General features: G+C 40.8%; 1 protein-coding gene across 1 annotated transcript; it reads right to left on the bottom strand.

The window, feature by feature from the left end:
* Nucleotides 1-13,268: 13,268 nt before the first annotated feature.
* Nucleotides 13,269-21,590, bottom strand: dhrs13b.2 (dehydrogenase/reductase (SDR family) member 13b.2). Its single transcript, XM_038273437.1, has 8 exons — nucleotides 21,261-21,590; nucleotides 20,999-21,175; nucleotides 19,531-19,806; nucleotides 16,649-16,978; nucleotides 13,987-14,334; nucleotides 13,817-13,897; nucleotides 13,714-13,727; nucleotides 13,269-13,572 (listed from the first exon to the last, which is right to left on the bottom strand). Exons 1-8 carry the CDS (start codon nucleotides 21,406-21,408, stop codon nucleotides 13,558-13,560), a joined length of 1,389 nt encoding a protein of 462 aa, XP_038129365.1. The 5' UTR covers nucleotides 21,409-21,590; the 3' UTR covers nucleotides 13,269-13,557.
* Between the last annotated feature and the right edge of the window lie 205 nt (nucleotides 21,591-21,795).

Genomic DNA, 21,795 nt, shown 5'->3' with positions numbered 1-21,795 from the left:
TTTAGTGCTGTCAATCGATTAAATTTTTTAATCGCGATTAATCGCATCAATGCCTGAGTTAACTCGCGATTAATCGCATTTTAATCGCACATTTTTTTCCTGATTGAAAATCATTTAAATACTCTCGATGACATACAAAAAAATACATACAGGCTAGGTTTGTGCCAATGTTCTTTTTTTTAAATGAAAACAGGTCACAGATACTGATTTATGCCATAGAAACATATGGCAAGAAGATGGGGAGGCATGTAGCAAAAAATAACAAATATGTAGCCAAAAAAAAAGGCCCTGAAAACAGGCTGATGTAAAAGACAGTCTTTACAGTTAATACAGTCTTTTGAACAAAGACAAGCATTTTATCCTACTGCTATAAAATTTAGTAGAGTTAAAATTAGATGTTAATTAACCAAGGTAATAATGAACAATTTTCAATCAATACATCAAAATCAATAGACCGACATCACTAGATGAAGGTAGTCTATGCTCTCTAGAAAGTTACTTTTCAGCCTCTTAACAAAAATGAGAACACACACACACCCACCCACACACACACACACGCGATACCGACGTGTTGCGTACACAGACGGCAAGAGTGCTGCTACGAGATTCCATTTCACCTCAGTAATCAGTTTTCTCAGCGTATTTCAGGTTGCTACTAGTTACCAGACACTCAACTTGTTTGTTGGTGGTGGGGCTTAAAGAAAAGGCACTAGCGTCACCCAGTGTATGAGCGTCTTTTTTCCTTGAGGAGCTCCGCTCTTGAAGCCTATGAGAAATGCATAGACTGGGGGAAAATAGCCCCGCCTTCCCGCAGGCTGCAGCGGGATGTACTTGGAAAAATTGTACCATAAAACCACATAGCGTTAATCTCACGTTAAAAAAATTATCGCCGTTAAAATGGCCTCGCGTTAACGCGTTAATAACGCGATAATTTTGACAGCACTAATATTTTTTAATATATTTAAACTATTTATTTTCTGAGAATGTGTTTATTTAAGAGCAACTATGCAATTTAACAAAAATCTAGAAAAAGTGGACAATATTCAATTATTATAGGGAAAGCAGAATAAAGCGTTAGCCTCGCTGCATGAAGTTAGCCTAGCCTCGCAGCTAAACCAGGTCCTAGAAATATACGTTTCTTGCTCAGTTTCTCTCTCTCTCTCTCTCTGTTAAATGCATCTCTTCCTCCCGCGACTCGATCTGTCACCCGCTAAACGTCTGCGCTGTGGTGGGAGGTGGTGAAAAAATACAATTACTGTCACCTCGGGGCGCCTCCCTCCTTCGCCCCAAGCTCTCCTGTACGTTTGCATTGCAGAGGAGCTACTGCTCATGGACAACTTTTAATGAGAGCCAATGAGGAAACATTTTTGTGCCCTAAGGCGGAAATATATGTCAACAATCTGGCGAAAAATGGAATGAGGCTTTACTCGTCATATATATATATATATATATATATATATATATATATATATATATATATATATATATATATATATATATATATATATATATTTATGTTTTTCTGTATGTCTCAATCAGGGTCATTTTGGGGCAGCCACTGGTGGTTGGGTGCCCCTCGATTGAGTTTGACTCTTTGAGTCCTAGCTGAATGAGTCCATCCCCCAGTGAGTCCAACACCAACAAGGAGAGAATTCTATTCTATTCTATTCTATTCTATTGTTAGGTTTATTCTTTATACATCCTGTGCATTGTTATTCTGTTAGCCATATTAGACAGAGTGGAGGGCCTTCCTTCACACTGTGGATGTCACTTTGTGTACGGAGGTCATCTAAATAGGACAGCCTTCGTGTCTTTAAGAATACACAAGATATGGGCACATCTTGGAGCCGGACTGATAGAGGAGAGCTATCTGTCATCTTGGGCATAGAGGCAAGATGCATACAGGTCAGGGCATTGATGGCATGGCAATTTCTGATACGGACAGCTAAACATCAACTTGATCCAACACATAGACTCATGAGCTATAAGAAGCAGGAGATGACCTTGTTCGGGGCTCAATCTTTGCCGGACGCTCGCGGACGTGATTTTTGAGTCCACAGCTGTGCAGCTCCAAGCATTTTCTCTGTCCTGTAACGACCTGATCTGGAATAAACTCTGTTATTTTTTTTACTCCTGTTTTTTATAGTCCTTTTTATATGGTTTTACCCAGTTTGAGTTAAGAGTAGTAAGTAACTTGCTCCCAGGAAAAGAACCGGAAGGAAAGTCCCAAGGTGCAACTGCTTTTTAGGGGACATAACTTTCTCATTTTAACACTATTCTCTGTATTACAACAAAGACACCAAACTGATGTTGGGCACAAAGCCCGACCCTCAGGGATTGTAAAAACAATTCTTATTTATTTAAAGAGTTCTCTGGGGCCTGATGAAACTCGCCCTAAATTAGCTCATTACAAGGAGATAGATCAGAGACGGTTCAATGTTTCTGCATTTATTTGAGTTCTGACGTGTAATTTGGCAAATAAAAGTCTTCTTCTGCAACGCTTTTGTTTTGGAGGATTTGAAGAGAATCTACTTCTAATAACAATAAATTGTTTCTAATGCTGACATGTTTAGCTTAGTTTTCATCCTCTTCCACTTAAATTCATCCTTTTTTTTATTATTTTCTGTTAAAAGCCGTGCTCAGCATCTTATCATCCAGCTTTGTTCCGTTTAGTTTTGTTTGGTAATGTTTAGATTTCTATTTAGGAAGAATTTGATTTATTAAAATAATGTATTATTTCATAGCTTCAATTTTATGTATTTCTTGTGTTTTCATTCGTTTCTTATTACCACTTCCAACCGTTAGTTAGTTTATTTATAATCCTTATATCTGTAGAATCTGATAAAGTATTTCTAGAGTCTGCCTGTTGGACAGGAAATATATCATAAAAACAATTTTAGCTTTGTCACAGTGGGGTGGAGGTTTGAAAGGACCCAAATGCAAATTGGAGGGGGGGAAGGAGTCGGGTTTGGTTAGTCATGGCGTAACACGGGAAAGGTCAGCACGACGGATTCCCAGACTGTTAAACAGCCAAAAAGGCTGTTCAGGGAAATAAAGTCTCTACATGTTTCTGCACCACACATGGAAATCCACACCAGCATGATGGAAATGGAACAAACTGCACATTTATGAGCCTTGATAAAGCTTATCCTGAATGAGCTCATAAATACAGCAGAAAGATGGAGCACAGAAACTGACTGATGACTGCATGTGAATTAATGTGTGTTTAAACATGAAATCTGTAAAGACTTATTTAGTAAGAATTTATTCAGTAAATCCCTGCAATGCTGAGACTGAGGAGCCAATGATTCTGCCAGAACAAGAGGAGCGGCTTAAAAGGATTTTTTGTAAATAGGTCTGTCTGAAGGAGCAGGCAGGAATAACTTCTCAGCATCCAGGAGGTTTAAACGCTGGATCAGAGGACTGTGACTGAAGGCTTGGTAGAAGAAAGCAGGAAGAGGAGCTCCTCACTGTGAAGATTAAACAAAGAGGAATCCAGAATCAGGGCAGAGATAACAAACTCTGAATTATCACAACTTCACTGATTCTATCAGGAGAGTTATGGAGGATGAAACATGTCACAATCTGATCTGGTTTAAACTGAACTTTTAGGAACTGCAGCAACTAACTGAAGCCAAACAGTGTTTGTACTTTGGCTGCCAGAGTCAGAGGTTGTTTTCACTGAATGAATCCTAATCCTAAGGTAATTCCTTTTCCTCGCGGAATTAATAAATCTATTTATGTGTAATAAAGTCATTTCAGTAGTTGTTCATGTACTGTAAAAACCAATAAAAAATGATCTGCATGTTGCTCATATTAAACAAACCAAAAACATATAGATTTCATATCCTGTCAACTGAGTCATGTACCCCATTTACACTACCCTTGAAAAACCGTGCCGAGACCGGTCCGAGCTCAGTAACTGAGATAACTTATGGTGTGTAAATAGAAAGCAAACTGAACCGGACCGAGCTAGACAGAATCAGACCGCGCTAACTGCAGACCAGTTCCAGAGGTGGGCTCGGCTCGGTTCTCTGATAACAAGAGCGCATGAACAGAACGCGTCATCTCCGTCTGGCTGCACATCGCGATTCACACTCCATTCCACTAGTTGGCGGTAATGCCCGTCCAGAAACATAAGAAGAACAACTTCTTCTTCAACTATAAACAACAATCGAAATCTTCTCCACGCAACATTCTAAATAAAGGCATTTTAAATAATAACACCGAAGTACAGAAATAATAATCAAGCATGACTTTCTGAATGTGACGGGCGCCACCATTTTGATTTGCTTGATTCCCTCCTTCTTCTTCTTCTTGTGTTTTATGGTGGTTGGCAAACAACATTTGGTGCATTACCGCCACCAACTGCTTGATTTCCTCCTTTAATACTGGCAGTAATACCGTAGATCGTCACTAGGAGGCGAGGAGTCAAGAACCGAGATGTGTAAACGGTGGTCAGAATTGAGCTCGGCCTGGTTAACTGATCCGGGCTCGGACTGGTCTTGGCAATGATTGCTTTTTCAAGGGTAGTGAAAATGGGGCTATTGAATCCTCTCCCTATAAATATTTGATTCTCTGTGAAAAAGTGCCGATCATTCTTTATTAAGATCCTCATCGATGACAGTCAATGTTTGTTTTTAAAACCTAATATGTCTAACAGACCTAGTAAATGATTTTTATTTTTATGCACAAAAACTATGAAAAAAATCTGACTAAATCAGGGAAGAAAAGAGTGTGATTAGCTCTTACGCTACGTTCAGACCACACACAGCAGGAGCAGGAAAAACGCGCATGCTGCTTAATATTTGATGCTTCTACCAGTTTAGGTCTGACGCGCAGCTGAAGCATCTTTGCTGCTCTAGCTACGCGGTGGTAAAGTGGGTCTGATGCGCAGTGGGCAGAGCTACCCTATCTTTTCTCTGCCTAGAACAATGGCAGCTATATTAGCTGTGATCAGCGGGTAAAAAGTAGTTAGAATCTGTGTTGAAGTGAGAAAGTCCTCCTGAAAACATGGTCTGTGCAGTCAATTCATCCAGATTACCATCCTGCCTTCAAAGATTATTTCTGTCGGACCCCCGTACACCAGTGGTCACTGGGAATCCCCAGCAGCAGCTGCCTCGGGCCCAGTTGCTTCTTGGGGGTTTCCCCCTACTGTTCGCGGTGGCCTGAAGGCGTTTTTTTGTGTACGTAATTCAAACTACAGGCACCAGGATGATAAAAGGGATAACAATAAGTTAATTTAGGCGTTAATAAACTTTTCAGAGGAGTGATCATAGCGCTCTGCATCAGCAGTGCTGCGTCTGACTCCCTGCCAGCTCCCAGATCAGCTTCTCTGATTGGTTGATGTGGCGTGTCCAGCAGCCACATCAACCAGTCAAGTTACATTTTTCCAACTCCAGCAGCTGCTGCTTCTGAAGCGCGTCACGCACGTTAGATGCTCAGCAGCTCAGACGTGCTGCTCCTGCTCCTTAAAATGCGCTGCAGGACCTTTTGCTGCATCTTGATGCACATCAACCATTGACTTTGCATGAAAACCTGCTGGTTCTGCTGCTTGTAGTCTGAACGTAGCATTAGGAGAGCGTAGACTGATTTCAGGTTTAGAAAAAAAGTCTTTAGTAAACCTGCTTACTGAAACGGACCCCAGGACCAACTTGTGAGGCAAGAATTCTCAGATGGGAATCTAATAAAAATGCACAGTAATGTTAGAATAGCACCCAGAGACCCAGTTTATAAAGTTTATGTGGGTTTCAGCGCGAGTTATACTTCACATTTTCCAACTTTGTGGGTTTTTCCTCTTAAAAAAACAGAAATGTTCATGTCTGAATTCCACACCTTCAGTTTCTCATGTGTTTTTCTGTAACCTGGTCTCCATTAAAGCCATTGTGTGCAGAAGTAGCAGCGTGTGACGCCTGCTTTCAGTCGGCGGCTTTGATAAATCTCCTGCATTCTCATGAGCGGCCGCAGATTACATGTTGCCCCCCCCCCCCCTCTGCTGGCAGCTGATGAGTCTATCTTTCCAGAACTCAGGCAAAAGAAAAACACAGTCTGGTACTGATGGAGGGGTTCTGCTCTGCAGCCTGCTTGCTGGCTGGCAAACGCCTGGGTGTGCGGCTGACTGTTGAGTGTTGAGCTCCGGGCCCTGAACGAGGAAGGGTGATGTCATGCCAAAGCGGGGCCCCTCCATGAGCATTAGAGCCAATGTGGCAATGCTTTCAGGCTATGATACAGTGTGTGTGTTTATGGGGGCGGCATGCTCCGGCTGGAGAGAGAGAACAATTGATGGATGTGACTGTGATGGATTTTGGCTCAGCGTCGGAGAGTGACATCATCCCCACACGGTGTTGCATAACAGAGTAGTTATCAGTGTGTCATTAACTGACTGAGCTGTTTTCTTTTCCTGGGAAAATTGCAGGATCTGTACGCTGTGTTCAGACTCTTTATCCTTTTTCTGGAGTAGTTTTAGTAGAAGAACGATTAAATGCACAGATGTAGTTTCTAAGCTAGATGCCGTCCTCTCTGCAGCAATCTCTAGCCTCTCTGTTGCTGACATTAGGGTCCCAATATTAGCAAATCCTGATGTTCCTATACCTGCTGTATCTGTCATTGGGATTCTTTTCATTTGTCTCATTAATATGAGTTGTTCTGATCCTGCTGTGGTTTCTTTCTTTTGTCTGAACAGAGGATCTATGGTGGGGGGCCTGGCTGACCCATGGCAGGCAGCACACCCACCATTAGCTGTCAGACTGTAGGAGATATAGGAGCTAAAGGAAAGCTACTCTTTGTGTGTTAAAAAAAAGGTAAAATTTACCCAAAACAGTGAAGGTGAATAAATGATTGAATAATTTTATTCAATCATTTATTCCATTTGCATGTTTCCAAGCAATAGAAGGCCTTGTCTATATAAAGCCTCAAACTCACTGCGGATCCAGACATTAGAATTGAGAAAGCTTCCTGGAGGGGAAGCAAAACGTCTTCAAACAGTCCAGTGGATTGTTTTTTAAAACTTTTATGGAATCACTATGACCTGGATGACTGAGAATCTTCACCAGCATTTTACTCGTTACTCTTGGCTTCGGTTTAATGTTTCTAAATCTTTATTTCCCGTCATGTGCTCCATCCAATGCAGATCATTGGCTCCACCCACATCTAGTGAAAACTAGTGTGATTGGATGAGTCATAGAACGCAAACACTCATTGGTTAGCTAAAGGAAATCATCAGAAGCAAGCAGGTGTTCTTCAAACTGCTAACGTGAATTGTCTATGCCATGCTACAATGTGGGATTCAGAAAAAGATGTTGAAATGTCTGAAAGGTCGGACACAGGCGAGAGCGTATCGGGAGACGGAGACCAACAAGACCTCCCTCATCCTCGGCCCTAACTCAGAGGATTTATAGAAATAGTCGTTAAACTGAGCTTTCAATTCATATAGTGGCATCTGGCTGTTTGTTTTTTTAAGGTTACTTTATACGTTTATACTAAAAGGGCGACAGTGGCGTTGGCTGTAGGAGTTTGCCCTGAAATCGAAGGATTGACGGTTCAAGCCCCGGCTCTGACTTTCAGTGTCGTTGTGTCCTTGAGCAAGACACTTCACCTGCATTGTCTACTGAAGGTGGTCAGAGGGCCCCAGCAGCTGTGACTACAATGTAGCTCGCCACCATCAGTGTGTGTGTGAATGACTGAATGAATGAATGTAGTGTAAAGTGCTTTGGTCAAGTCTCCTGACTTGAATAAAGGCGCTATATAAGTACAGGACATTTAAAATAGTTTTTGGAGCACATACTTTTTCACTTTTACTTGAGTAAAGAGGTCAAGTTGATACTTCAACTTGAAACTGCTGTATCTATACTTCTACTGAACTAACAAATGTGTGAACTTTTGACACCACTGGTGAACAGTAAGCTGAGGGACGCCATGGAGGAACTTCTGCTGTGGATGAATCTTTGAAGGTGGAGAAACGGTTGGTTTTAAGACAGATATTGCTAAACTAAAAATTAATCTCTGTTATCTTTAGCTATGCAGGGGGCTGTTTCACGAAGCAGGCTTTTAAATCGCAGATTAAAACTGGCAACTCTAAATTGATCTAGCCTAAGACCAGGAACTCTGAGCTGCTGGTTTCAGAAAGGCTGCTATGAATTAGTTTAATCAACTCTATTTAGAACCACTCAGTTTAGCACGTACGTAACAAGTACGAAAAGCCATTATCAGTAGAGCCCCGAATCGATGAGTCATCATGACAACAGGAAGTGCCTATTTCACCCCACGGGAACCGAAGACGTTATTGCAGGAATGAAAATAAAATGGAGAATGTCTTTAAAAGACAGAGTTTATATATAAATAAAACAATTTCCAAATATATTAATAAAAGATAAATATTGAATCTTTAATGACGAGTAAATATGTTTTGTTCATCGTCGGATTGGTGACGTATTTCTTAAAATCTTCGCAGCAGCTCCTCTTCAATGCTAAAGATAGGAGCAGCTCTCCTGCACCCAGAGCCAACACCTCCCTCCATGGCGCTGACGTCACAGTCGTCTGTTAGAAAGTTTAACTGATTGACAGGTGTCACAGTCTTTATTGTTCCATGTTTTCTAGTTTTATTGGTTTAATTCCTATTCAGTTGTATTTTCTGGATATATTTGAGTTCTAAGGTTTCCCTCTGTTGCTCTCTTGTGTAAGTCTCCTTTTCCGTAGCTCCTTCCTTTGCTGCTCTGTTCACACCTGCTCCCAATCTGCTCGTTAGTCCTCTCTCCGTTCAATCTCCCATAAATACACTCCTTGTGCAGTTCCTCAGTGCTGGATCCTCATCTAACTTCACCTTACCTTTTCTCACCCCGGCTCTTCGTGATTGTTTTCCCCTGATGTCTCCATTGTTCGGGTTTGTTTTAAATTTTTTATTAGGATTTTTGGATTCCCACCTGTTACCTGTGTTTAATTCATTAAAGCTACTGCCTCTGCATTTGGGTTCTCTAACCTCAACCAAATCATGACAACAGGTTTATAGAATTATTTAGCTCCAAGGCTAGGCTAACTGCTTGCAACGAGGCTAATGCTTTATCCTGCTTTCCCTTTCTCTATTTTTAAAGGTCAGGATCTGAGCCAGCATGGATAAAGACAGCTAGAACTGATTTAAAGCACTTTGCAGGACAGTTTATAATGTTGTTTTAAGTCGTTGGCATTCATATAAAAATACTGGCCTGATAACATAGCATACGTTGGATTGGTTTTTGGTTTAGGTCTATTTAGAAGTTATAGCCCCCCTGGAGAAAACTCCACCAGTCGCCACTGCTGATGACCAGTCCAGGGTGGATCTCACCTTTAGTCTGCTGGAGATAGGCACCACCCCCGCCATTACCCTAACAGATAAGATGGTTGGAAAATGTATTTTTTGCTTGCAAAAATATTGGAAGAAGATTCCCTCCATATGCTGTTAGCCAGGGGTGGATTTATGAAATTTGGGGCCCTAGGCAAAGACAGGCAGGGTGCCCTCTGAATGGAGAACACATCAAACAGCCCCATTCTCCTGATAGAGAAATGTTAATAGAATAGACATCCATTATCTGTTCTAGGTTGTGTCCCTCTCTTCTTGTCCCTTTTCTTCTTGTTTTCCTCTCCATGTTTGGTACTCAGCTGACTTTTCATGCTGTCTCTAAAGGAATGAAAGATTTTTTCCAAGCACTAAGCTCACTTAGCTGATTGCTCCTTCCTGTGTTTCCAAAAAGGCCAAAGTAAATAACCCAGTCCTTCTTTTCACTGTAGACAAGCCATGATCTGCTTATCTGTTCTCCATTTTTCATTTGGATGAAATAATAGCTGCATGAATCATGACAGCAGACAAGATAGAGGAGAGCAGGAGGCGGGGTTACCAATCTACTCGCTCTGGAGAGCAGAGTTCGCTGCTTTTAGATGTTGTCTCCAAAGTCTCCAGTAGCAGAAAAAAGTCTCTAGATTTGGCGCTAGGAGCTTTTTAGAAATCAAAGTGCTAGAGGGGTCTGAAAAGTGGCTAAATATAGCGACTAAAGCGCTAAGTTGGCAACACTGCTCTTTGCATGGTTTGTTTTCAAATGGTTTGCTGCTGTCTGTTTGGACCTTTCTGAACATGTGCAGCAAATGGACTGATCCAATATGGTGGACACTGAAGGGGGGGGCTGAGACACACTTAATATTATCAGCGTTCTGATGGCATTTTAGCCAAATGAGTTTTATCGAAATTAATGTGCACAAATAAGAAATAAATTGGGTTCCTCAGTCCTGGCTTCCACCTTCCCTCTGACCCTTCCCCCACATTACGTCGGTTCTTCCCCTGATTCACCTTCATACTCACTGCTTGTTCCCCCTCACCTCCTCTAATATCTTCTCTCCCTTCCAGACGCCCCGTGGGACGGACTCAGAGACCTCTCACAGCTGTGTATCATCTTTGTCATGAAATCCCTTCTCCCGCTGTTTGTCCTGAGATGATTCTACATGTGAGTCAGGAAAATACCTAAAAAAAAACTTGAAACCTCCAGTTTGTATCCACATTAATTACAAAACTAAAACACATTTGACACCATTGTTTAAAAAGCACAGACATGTTTCCTAAACATGTCGTTCTCACTGAACTGGTTAGCCAGTGATTTACTACATGCAATCTTTGTACGTGTCTGTTACAACCGTTTCTAATCCTCGTGTTTAGACTCGTAGCTGACAACAGTTGGATTGATTTCCATGAACGAAACCAAGAGATGTTTCAGAAGCGTGACAAGAAAACAGAAACTGATGGTATTATGTTTGGAGCGTCAGGCTTGGCCATCGGTGAGCCAAACTATTTCCACCCAAGACCAAAGACTTCTGAGCGCCGTACGGGGGGGGTGAAAGTTAAGAAGATTCTAATGGCCCTTGGCGGATGGGGGCCCAACGGAAGAAGGAAAGATATATCCCTCTATATTTTTTAAATATAAAAAGAAAATCCATCAGTAAAATGTATTATCTTTGGGTTCTCCCTGATTTTTCCGCAGTAAACAGAAAAACACAGCATGAATGTATTGACACCCCCCCCTATCCCATGAAAGTGCAATAAATGGTTTGGTCCTCACGTCCTGAATTGCATCAGGTCTCCCGCCTCAGCGGCTTAATTTTATTTTATTTTTTTCAAATTTAATTTTACAGATCCCATTCTGGTCACTTCAAACTCAATGAGTACGTACTCGCGTTCTCGTCAAGTCCGTTCTTGGCGAGAACGCAGGAAAATCGGACTTGACGAGAACGCGAGCACACAAGCACGTATGTGTATTGGAGCAGAAGCGTACTCGTGACGTCATCACATGCAACGTTCTTTAGCATTTCTTTAACAGTCAAAACTATTTATTCCCTACACAAAACATTTTGAAAACAATACTTTTAATTTCTAAAGCTTAAAAAACATTAAAAAAAATTACTGAACCGCTAAAAACCGCCATCAGAACGAGCGGTAGTTCACACATAACTAGACCGAGAGAAGTGCACTACAGACGGGGTAAATTTGGCCCTGGCTGCGGTTACCCTCGGAGGTCTGCTGGTCACTCTGGTCCGCTCAACGTCAGACTTTTTTTTTAAATTTCGCACTAACTCTGTAAACAGACCACACAGGGAGGCTTCAATGTATAATGTTATCGCCTCAAATTATTTCAAAACGTACTTTTGAAGAACAACAGCAGCAGAAAAGGGAATGTTTAACTTAACACTGTGAGCGCTGTCTGGAATCAAGCTGCGGCCGCGGTGCATTCTGGGGAAGCGGTCAGTCTGAAGAACGCACAAGTCTGCTCTGATGCATGCTCGATAAAGAGGGCGGGGTGAGAACAACATCCGGGGATTTGATGCGTTCTCGATCTGGCGTTCTCGAGAATTGGAACGGTACTCGGGCTGAGGCTGATGACGTGTCATGAGAACATGAGAACGCTCAAGAACGCATATTGAGAAACGGCCAATAACTAAATGAACTGTAGGATAATGTCCCCCCCCCAATGCTGGTTCAGCTGGTGCTGAACTGGACAGCTCCTTCCGTGACAGACTGCTGCACCTTAAATGCACCAGGGAGCGTTATCACAGATCCTTCCTCCCAGCAGCTGGAAGACTCTAGAACCACCACTGTTCCCAACAACCTCAATCAGTTCTTCCATTCATGCTGATTTTGCACAGTTTCTATCTTAGTGAGTTAAATAACCTGCTGCTGTCATTCTGCACATCTCTGATGTTGCTGCTATTTTCAAATATCCATTACTGGAAAATTGTCCATAGCTGCATATTGGTTATTTATTCTCCAGTTGCACAGCATATATGTTGTTTAAACACTTTACAGTATTTTATTGTTTATCTTTTAACTCTTCACTATTATGTTATTCTTCTTTTCTAAGGTCCACATGTATGTGACCATTTTTTCAATAACCTTTCTGATGCTGTAAACACCACAATTTCCCCATTGTGATACAATTAAGGGATTTTCTATTCTATATTAGCTCACTCTTTGATGATGATGTTGCTAACCTTCATGCATCATTCATTCAACAAAAAAAGCAAAGCTCCAAAAATGTGAACATCTAAATCTCTCCTTTGTGAAATTTAAAACACCTATGTGCTAATATTAGGATGTCGTGTCACATAGAGTGAAGAAATAATGGATTGTTGCTAAACTCTATGAGGTGGACGGTTCCCGTACTGCCTGTCCCAAAGGATTGTGGGAAACCGTATAGGTCCGAGGAACATCAGGGTAATTCTGATGAGAAGCAGTTTTCTGATGTGAAAATGCTTTATTCTAAAATGGTGTCTGTTAGTTTTCAATAAAATAAGAGCAAAGGATGTTTGAAAAGATGGCAAATTGTAAACCGCAATCTGAGAAACAGAAATTTCCAAAATGTAAAATATTAAATATGTAACAAATGTTATTTTTTTTAAAATAGAAAAAACAAAAACATGAGAAAATAGCTAAGTTAACCTAAAACTTTTATCTTTTATTAAAAATGTCTTAGATTTTTTTTTTCCAAATTTCAAATTACAAAACTTGTTTTTTACAACAATGGAACAAAATTCACTTCATATAACGCAGATTCACACTTAACTGCCACACAATAATAGCTAAAATCATGTTTGCATAATCTCCCTCTTTCTTCAACACAATTATTTATTGTTTTATGCCATAAATTAAAACTACAGGTCATTTTGTTATTTAGTAAATGCAAAAAAAAAACAACAAACAAAAATAAATGGCGTTGCCCTGCAGCCCTGATAATAAATATATTATCAGGGTAATAATAAATATATCCTCTATTTTACACACTCAGATGGTGATTAATGTGCAGAGAGCAATGCTCCAATCATCCATCAAAGGTAAAAATCCAATTCAACTGTTAAACTTATAATTTTGTCTCCGTTCATTGATCAAGTATTCTTATCATTAAACTACAAATCTTTAAAAATACATTAAAGTCAGTGCAACATAAAAAACACAAATGCACAGAAACCCCAAATGATCCAAAACAGCAAACAAAGGAAGTAGGAAGAACGTCCGGGTCGGCGACGATTCTCCTCACGGTGCAGAGCGGCTCAGTAAAGTCTCCTCTGTTCAGTGCACACATAAAACAGACACAGATAAAAAAAAATAATAATATATATATATATATATATATATATGCTTATCAGGTTTTTTTTAGCAGGATTATATACTGAAATTGGTAATTGATTCAAAATATTTAACTTTACCTGCTTTTTCTTTGCTGTTGGGGAAAAAAATGCAAGTCAGACTTTAGGGAATCAAAGTTATTCAGATGAGCTTTCATTTTCTGTTTTTGTAGTTATCGGTTACCTGAGTGCAGATAAAGGATCAACACACCCAGAATAATAAGCAGGAAGACCACTAGTATTCCAACCCACATAAGACTGGGTTCTGCAAGGAGAAAACGAAACACAATGTGAATCTATGCTGCCACCTGGTGGTCAAAGCTCTGCAGCACAGCCTCTAAGTTCTAGTCTCACCCTGAACTTTGAGGATGAAGCTTTTCTTGATGGGCAGCCTCAGGGACTTATGGGAGACGCTGCATGTGAACTGCCTCCCTGAAGCCTTTGGGGAGGCCTGCAGGTAGAAGAAGGCCGACACGGAGTAGGTCATGTCCTGGTTGTGCTTGTGACTGGAGAGCAGGACGTTCTGCATCATCTTAGGCAGCGGGGCCCCGACCCGCTGACCCGCCACAGCCGGGTCCTGCTCGTACCAGTTTATCTCCACATCCAGAGGGTAGTAGTTCTCCGCCTCGCAGACAATCTTTTGATCCTCGCCATCCGACAGAGACAGAACAGGTCCGACGTTCAAGGAGACGCGCGGCGGCTCTGGAAGAGGTGATGGAGGACGACATACGGTCAACTCTGAATACAGCTGGCGGAGTTTTAGGTTAATGCACAACCGATCTTTTAAAATCATTCCTAATGTTTGGGGAAAAGAACCTGATGTCTAATAGATTCTCATCCACTTCGTTTAATGTTTGAACAACTTCTAATATTCCATTGCCTTTCCGATATGTTTATAGATACATAGATAATTAAAAGGCACCAAAGCCTCTACTTACTGTGACTTTATATTAGACTAAATAATCCTTTTTCATAGTGAGTGAAACAAAATATTTTAATTTGCTAAACTCTGTATTAATTAGATATATGTATTTTTAACATTCTTCAGAACTTTAGGATATAAATGTATTAATTTTAGGGAGCAGTTAATTTGGTCTCCTCAAATTCTGGTCATTATAGCCCCATTTAGAGTAACCTTTAGAATCTGTGCTGAGAACGGTCCGATCACGGTAACCGAGGTAACTGTCCGATGTAGATGGATCGCAGCTGAACTGGACCGTGCCAGACACAACCGAGCTGTGCTAAAGCTAGAACTAGTTCAACAGTAGGGCTCATCTGTGGCTCGGTTTGTAGAAGCAGTTTTATTGTCCTATATCAGATCAGAATCAGGAATCAGAATCAGAATATATCTAAAACATGGCCCTATACTTACTTAGCAACAAACAGTACATGTTGAAGTTCAAGTATGAGTCTTAGCAATAGTAAAGTCTCTAATGCCTTATTCGTATGCAATTAGATGATATATGAGGAGGTTTGGCATAAACAGAGAGCATCTTTATAAACATTCTTTGAGGGTCGGAGTGATTTTGACGCAGACCAGCCCACGTGAATTCCAGTAAGCTTTCGACATGATATTCCTGTGCATGTGCTGTTACGTAATGCGATGTGGAAACTATAAATGCAAGCCTGAATCGACTGAAGGTTGGGGGATAACAGAATTTTTGACGACGCGTTGCTGGATGTATGAAGTGTTTAAGACAGCTGTATGAATTTGGTTTTGTAATTAAATGTGTCCCCCCTCCCGATGATAAATGGTGTGAATCGTGGCCTTCTTTCTGTCATAAGAGAATTCTACCAATGAGCTTCCATAGGTTCTCTGATAACAAAGAGCGAATGAGCAGACCGCCTCATCTCCTTACAGTCAGCTGACTCATTTCGCAGGTTTTCCGGCGTGTCTAAATGTCAGAAAAGTGAACATTTTGAACATTCCCATTTTGGACAAAGAAGACAGGTGGTTTGAGAGGGGCGTGAAGGAAGCCATCTTTGTTAAGAAAGAGAAACTAACCTTAAACGGGGGGGGGGGGGGGGGGGGGACTCTCAAAACCTACAATGCAGAGATTGAGTTGATTCCTTCCTGCTATCATCGCAGCCCCAACCCCAAGGCTTTGTTGGGCTGCTGGATAAAATCTGGAACTAAACGCTATTTCTGACATTTTGAATTGAAAAATCTTCCTGGATGAGAAGGGAAATGTCTTGAAACTAGAAAACAAAATTCAAGAGGATTGATTTTAACTTTTTTGGACTGACTCTGACCTGGATGACTGAGAATCTTCACCAGCATAAATTCCTGAATGTTATGGGTGCCGCATTTCTGGTTTGAATAATTTCCGCCTTGAGAGCTGTAGTATCGTGAACCGCCAATAGGAGGCGAGGAACAGTAATAAGCATGTAAATGGTCGTAAGAACCAAGCTCGGCACGGTTAACTGATCCAGGCTCGGTCTGAAATCGGCATGGATTGGTTTCAGAGGGCAGTATAAAAGGGGCAAATGACTAAACTTTTAGACCTTAGTCCCATCTCGACATCTTCACTAAAATAGTCCTTAACTGGATCTTTTGGTTACTTTTGGAGAACCGCTTTTCCTTCACTGACATCATGGGGTTTGTCGCTCACTCCCTAACTTTAGCAGCATCATTATGTGGTCTTTTCTCAGCCTAGAACTTTCCTTTTTGATAAAGCTTCTAGTTAGAGTGGCTCAGGTTATCCTGAGCTATCTCTATAGTTCTGCTGCTATAGGCTTAGACTGCTGGAGGACATAGGGACCCCTTTTTCATCATTCTGCTTCATTCTATCTCTATTCTCCCACTCTGCAGAATCTGTTAGTTCAATCTCTAACGTTCTCTAAGAGAAACATCTCTTTATATCTTTAAAATGATAGTGGCACAAACGACAATTTTTGCTGCACAAACCAGCACAAATGGAGCTGAGTTAATTGACACCCATTTCGTCTGATTTGAAGAAGGTGGGGGGGCCAACTCAGGTATGGACATATGACATATGGACCGTCCGTCTCTCACCTTCAACTTGCAGAACAACGTCCTGACTCCCGAGCAGCGGATTTACGACCACGGAGCAGATGTATGTTCCTTCACTGCTCATCTTGGTGAAGGGGAGGGTGTAGGTGGCGTCCCCCCCCGCCAGGCCCTTCAGTCCGACGCCGGAGCCGTGGCTCTGCCGTGTGCGGCTGCTGTGGCTGAACAGTTTCTTCCTCTCTCCGCGCTGCTGCCAGTGCCACTCCACGGTGACGTTAGCTCCACGGTGGTCGATTCCAAACTGGCAGTGGAGCCTCTGCTGGGAGCTCAGGGTGGCTTTCACAGACGGAGTTTGGGTTTTGGTTACCATGGCGACTGTGGGTCAAAGAGTTGAAGATGAATATTAATACGTGCAGAGTAACGCAAGGTCAGACTTAGAGAATTAGGGGTGTGAACCAATGATCTCTATTTATTCATTGGATTGCTGATTGCCCAAAAAAAGTGAAGCCACTGGACGCCATATTGGTACTCCCCACTCCCACAGAGACATGCAGTAAAATGCCTCCCTGTTCAGCATCTGGCTGCTAAAACCAGCAGTTTTCTGTCTGCAGGAAGACGTTCCACTGGTAATTTCCCAGTCAGTGGATGAACTAAGCAATAAATCCATCTACAGCTGATGGATCCTATAGTTTAGTCTGCAGACTAACATTAGTCTGGCTATCTCAGACTGACTGGAAGACATTGACTGAGTTAGACATTGACATTGGGTCTAACGTTAGAAAATAGAAAGTAGTGGAAATAGAAAGTAATTCACTGGGAAATGTTAATGAAGTTATTCTTTATTAATCTATGCTGAAATATATTGCATGTTATATCGACAAAAAAAGCAACTCAAACATTTTTAAAGGCTAATACACAGACACAGCATAAAGTATATGCCATCATCAATTATAAATAAATGTCAGTAAATTCATTTTGTTTAAATTTATGTAGTTTGGTTAAAAAAAAAAAACCATAATTAAAATGTAAAGAGGATATTTCGTTCCGCCCATGGAAAAGATTGATTGATATAATTATTAGAAAGCATCACTGAGATTGTTTTACAAGAAGTTTCATCAGAAAACATGAGGTTTTAAGTAAGAACAAGCTAATAAATAATCTTTATTCCTCTGGAGTTTATTCAGCCATTTATTGTTTTACTTGTCTTTATTTGTGTAAATCTTTACTTTTGTTTTGAGCTAATTTGTGTTTCTGCTTCCTTCTTAATTCTGACATCATTTTAAAGGAAAAGTCCGCTCATATTCAGAATTTAAACTTCTGAAAGTACTTTAATTATGAAATTATAACTGTTCATTGAATAAGTGTCATGGTTCTCCCCTTTTGGGACTCTGAGTTTTTAGTTTTCAGTTATCAGTTGTTCTGTTTTGTTGATCTTTGGTTTATTTTCCATTATATTCTAGCATCTTTATTTACTCTCTGCTGTAGAGATTAGTTTCCTCTTATCCTAGTAAACTAGCTCCACCCGCCAGCGGCCAAAACAGGGTTCCTACAGCATAAGGCAAGTTAAATTCAAGACTTTTTAAGACTTTTTAATGCCACTTGAAATAAAAATTTAAGACCAAATTCACAAGAAACACAAGAAAAACCTGCTTGCGACAACTTAACCCAAAGGTTTATTTTAACATAAACCACTGCACTAATGTTTCAAATGTTGAAAAGCTTCCCATACAGGAAGAAAGCTAAAAACACACAAATGACAGATATATTTGAACAATTATTTAACTGAATTCACAAACTTTGTTTTAGTCTTTTTTGTAGCTATTTTTCTTTGTATGGTTTTCTTAGTATGTTTGATTTGGTGATAAGTGGAGGCGTTGCAGAGACAAGGGTGGAACTAAACTGAGAAATACCGGCTGTTTCTCTGTAACTCCATTTTGACGCTTTGTGTTTCGTGCTTCGCATGTGCGACTCCACTGCCTTAATTCCCATCGTTCTGAGCTTGAATGACTTCTTGCACTAAATCCACTGAGCCTCATGTATGTTCCCTGGTTTTAGCCATGGAGGAAACTCTTGGCTGGAGACAATTTTGGTTACATTTACACTTGCTGAGATTTTCCAGACAAAAAGTTAATGGTGCATCTCCCAAATGTCCCGGCCGCAACAACGCTTTTATTGGTTCCGCTATCGGGACGGAACCAATAATGGCGAGCAATTTTAATGCTTTATTTAGATTACAAAAATAAATCGTAATAAAAATAATCCTATTTATGATGTTTTAAAAAATAAGATCAACGAAAGACTGATTTAAGACATTTTAATACCAATTAAGGCCTTAGTATTATTTTGAAGAATTCAATGACTTTTAAGACTTTTTAAGGATGCGAGTGGTCTAACCTCGATCAGTGCCCCAGGCCCTAAATCTGTCGGCCCAATCACAACGCAGAGATGTGTTTGGAATGTCTGGATGCAAAGTGGGCGGGGTTTTGAGGGCGTGACGACAAAGCTGCACGACGCTGGAGAAACACAACCGTAGCATGTAGCAACATATTGCAGATGTGTCTAGTAGTTCCCATTGATTTAGCTTGTAAAGCGGGGAGAATGGCGCTAGGCTAACCGCACCGTGACGTCACTGCTGGAAGATGGCAGGAGGGAGGGGCTACTATATTTGGGCAAAAATGGCCGCTCCCAGACTCAGCGATCGCCACGAAAATTTGTATTTTTATTTTTTCATTAAATAACTGCGAACGTTTTAGTTTTGGGTATAAATAATGATCCATTGATTATTCCTTGCTGACTGGTCTTTTCCTTTAATGGCTGTTTTTATGGAAAGACACATTGTCCACAAAAACCTGAACATTGATTAACTTCAGAGGAGTAATATATATATTTTTCTGAATCTCCGAGTTCCAGGAATCTGCTGAACTTACCGGATGTAGTGAGGATTTCAGAGTCAGCGATGGCGGGCCAGCTGCGGTAGTCCTGCTGACCGGGGGGGGGCTGATCGGACGGGTGCCTCAGGAAGCCCGTCACCGTGAACAGGCCCTTGTCCTGTTTGATGGTGCAGGTGAACCAGCGGTTGTAGTCCTTGGCTTCCTGGCTGGGCCAGTGGACATGGATGCCCTCAGTGCTGTACCTGCGCAGCTCACATTCCAGCTGCTCTGTTTCCACACCATCCAGATACTTCCGCAGGTCCAACCTGGATCCTGCATAATGACCAAGCAAATTCACACATAGAAAATAAACAGAAGATTTTAGTCAGGTTAGCTGTTTTCCAATAGTTTTGAACAAAGTGCTTCAATTCTGGCCACAAAAGATAATATTAGTGTCATTAGTGAATAAAGTGGTTGCAAGGTGGAACAGTGTGTAGCACTGATGTCTTGCAACAAGAAGGTTCCGGATCTTTCTGCAAGGAGTTTGCATGTTCTCCCTGTGCATGCATGGGTTCTCTCCGGGTACTCCGGCTTCCTCCCAGAGTCCAGAAACATGACTAATGGTAATAAAGTAAAGGGCTACAGTTTTCATCTCTGTAACTTTTTGGCCGGTAGTGTTATTTCTCTTGCATTCAGTAGCCACGTGTTCAGAGTGTGTTCAGATCCTTCCAATCTACTGTTACTGTGAGTTTTATTTCCTAATAAATGTTTATTCTTCTTTAAATCAAGACACATGTAACATCTGTGCTAATTTTATAATTTAAATAGAGAAAGGAGTATCAACATCAGCTTTAAAAAAAATCAGCAGCACATATCGCTCGATTAGACAGATGTTAAATTAATCCTTATCGGAATCGGCCTTAAGCCGTTTATACTATAAAAACTTTCTACTATAAAGGCTTAAGGCCGATCCGTATAAAGTTTATAGGTCACTCAGTGAAATCCTTTGAAGGTGAACATTTCCAGCCAAAAGTTTTATTGGAATCCAGGACCTTATTACCTTTGAAACATTAAAAGAATCTGGATATTTTGATGGCAAACATTAATGTCAATGTAATAACAAGAAACACCAATTTACCCAAATATATTAAGAAAAAATACAAAAGTGCTTTTATAAGAAATTCATGAAAAAAACTCTGAGAGTGAAAGAAACATTTTTTTTTTTGGTCCAATATAACCTTAGAGGCATTAATGCTGATAGCGGCACTTTTTAGTTTATAAACCTGAATTAATTGTTAACTAGACTTATTAACTTTTTAACTTTTCAATTAGCTTTTTACCTTTTTTCCTTGACTTGTTCTGAATTTAATTTCCAGCAGGTAATCTATCATTGAAAGAATCATCTAATTGGTCAAATACCAAAATCAGATGTACAGCCATGTAGCAGGATCTTTGCTGAATGGCTGAATGTAGATCTAGTGCTTCTAGACCTCAGTAAAACGGTACCTGAGTTGATCTAACCTACCTGTGATCAGGAAAGTGATGGCCTGCGGATTAACTGGAGCGTCTCCTTTCTGACCAAACTGCAGCATGGCTTCTCTGTGGATCAGCTGAGTGTCAACAAGTCCTTCTGCATTAAGGCTCACATGTTCATCTGTAAACTGACAGGGCAGCCATTGGATCTGATGGACGCAGGTTACACCTGAGGACAGACATGAAGGTAAACATTCACCTCAACATTCTGCTCCATGATCACCAAAGATCCAAAACGGCTCCAAATAACTTACTATTCAGCATAAAGCAGCATATAAAAGCCCCCAGCAGCAGCAGCAGCCCCATGTTAGTCACTCTTTGCTTTTCTCTGTGCAGTTTGAACTCAGTCTCTTTAGATGCTTTCACTTTCATTTCAGAGGAAAAGAAAAACCTGCTTTGCATGTGGCTTACATCACGTGGCAACTAAATAAAAACTATATGACATGAAAAACACAAACAAAGAGACAATAATAAAATATAAACAAGACCGGAAACAAACAGATCCGGCAGAAATTAAAGAGAGAATCCCCGCTTTTAGTGCGGGGCCGCTGCTGGACCTGCAGTACCACCGCCGGACAGGAGCGTCGCTGTGAACCAGTTCCGTTGTTGCACTACTGAAGATGACGTAACAGGTTATGAGGCGGACTGTTCCACATCACTTCCTATTTAAAAAACTTTTTATTTTATTTATTTATTTTCTTTTGCTCAAACCCCTGGTGATTGCTTACTGTAATCACTAACAAAGTTAATAAAAAAAAAAAAAAAATCACTTCCTGTCTTACCTCAGAA

The sequence above is a fragment of the Cyprinodon tularosa genome, unplaced genomic scaffold, assembly GCF_016077235.1.
Source record: "Cyprinodon tularosa strain WSP-4 unplaced genomic scaffold, ASM1607723v1 ctg871, whole genome shotgun sequence".
Lineage (NCBI taxonomy): Eukaryota > Metazoa > Chordata > Actinopteri > Cyprinodontiformes > Cyprinodontidae > Cyprinodon > Cyprinodon tularosa.
This window is presented reverse-complemented; position numbering and strand designations above follow the sequence as displayed.

Excerpts from the sequence above, each read along its gene's own strand:
- dhrs13b.2 (XM_038273437.1), bottom strand. The coding sequence starts at position 21,408 with ATGCAAAGCAGGTTTTTCTTTTCCTCTGAAATGAAAGTGAAAGCATCT. Across the intron at positions 21,176-21,260 it reads ATGCTGCTTTATGCTGAATA|GTGTAACCTGCGTCCATCAG; the intron begins GTAAGTTATTTG and ends GTCTGTCCTCAG. Across the intron at positions 19,807-20,998 it reads CATCACTTTCCTGATCACAG|GATCCAGGTTGGACCTGCGG; the intron begins GTAGGTTAGATC and ends GTCATTATGCAG.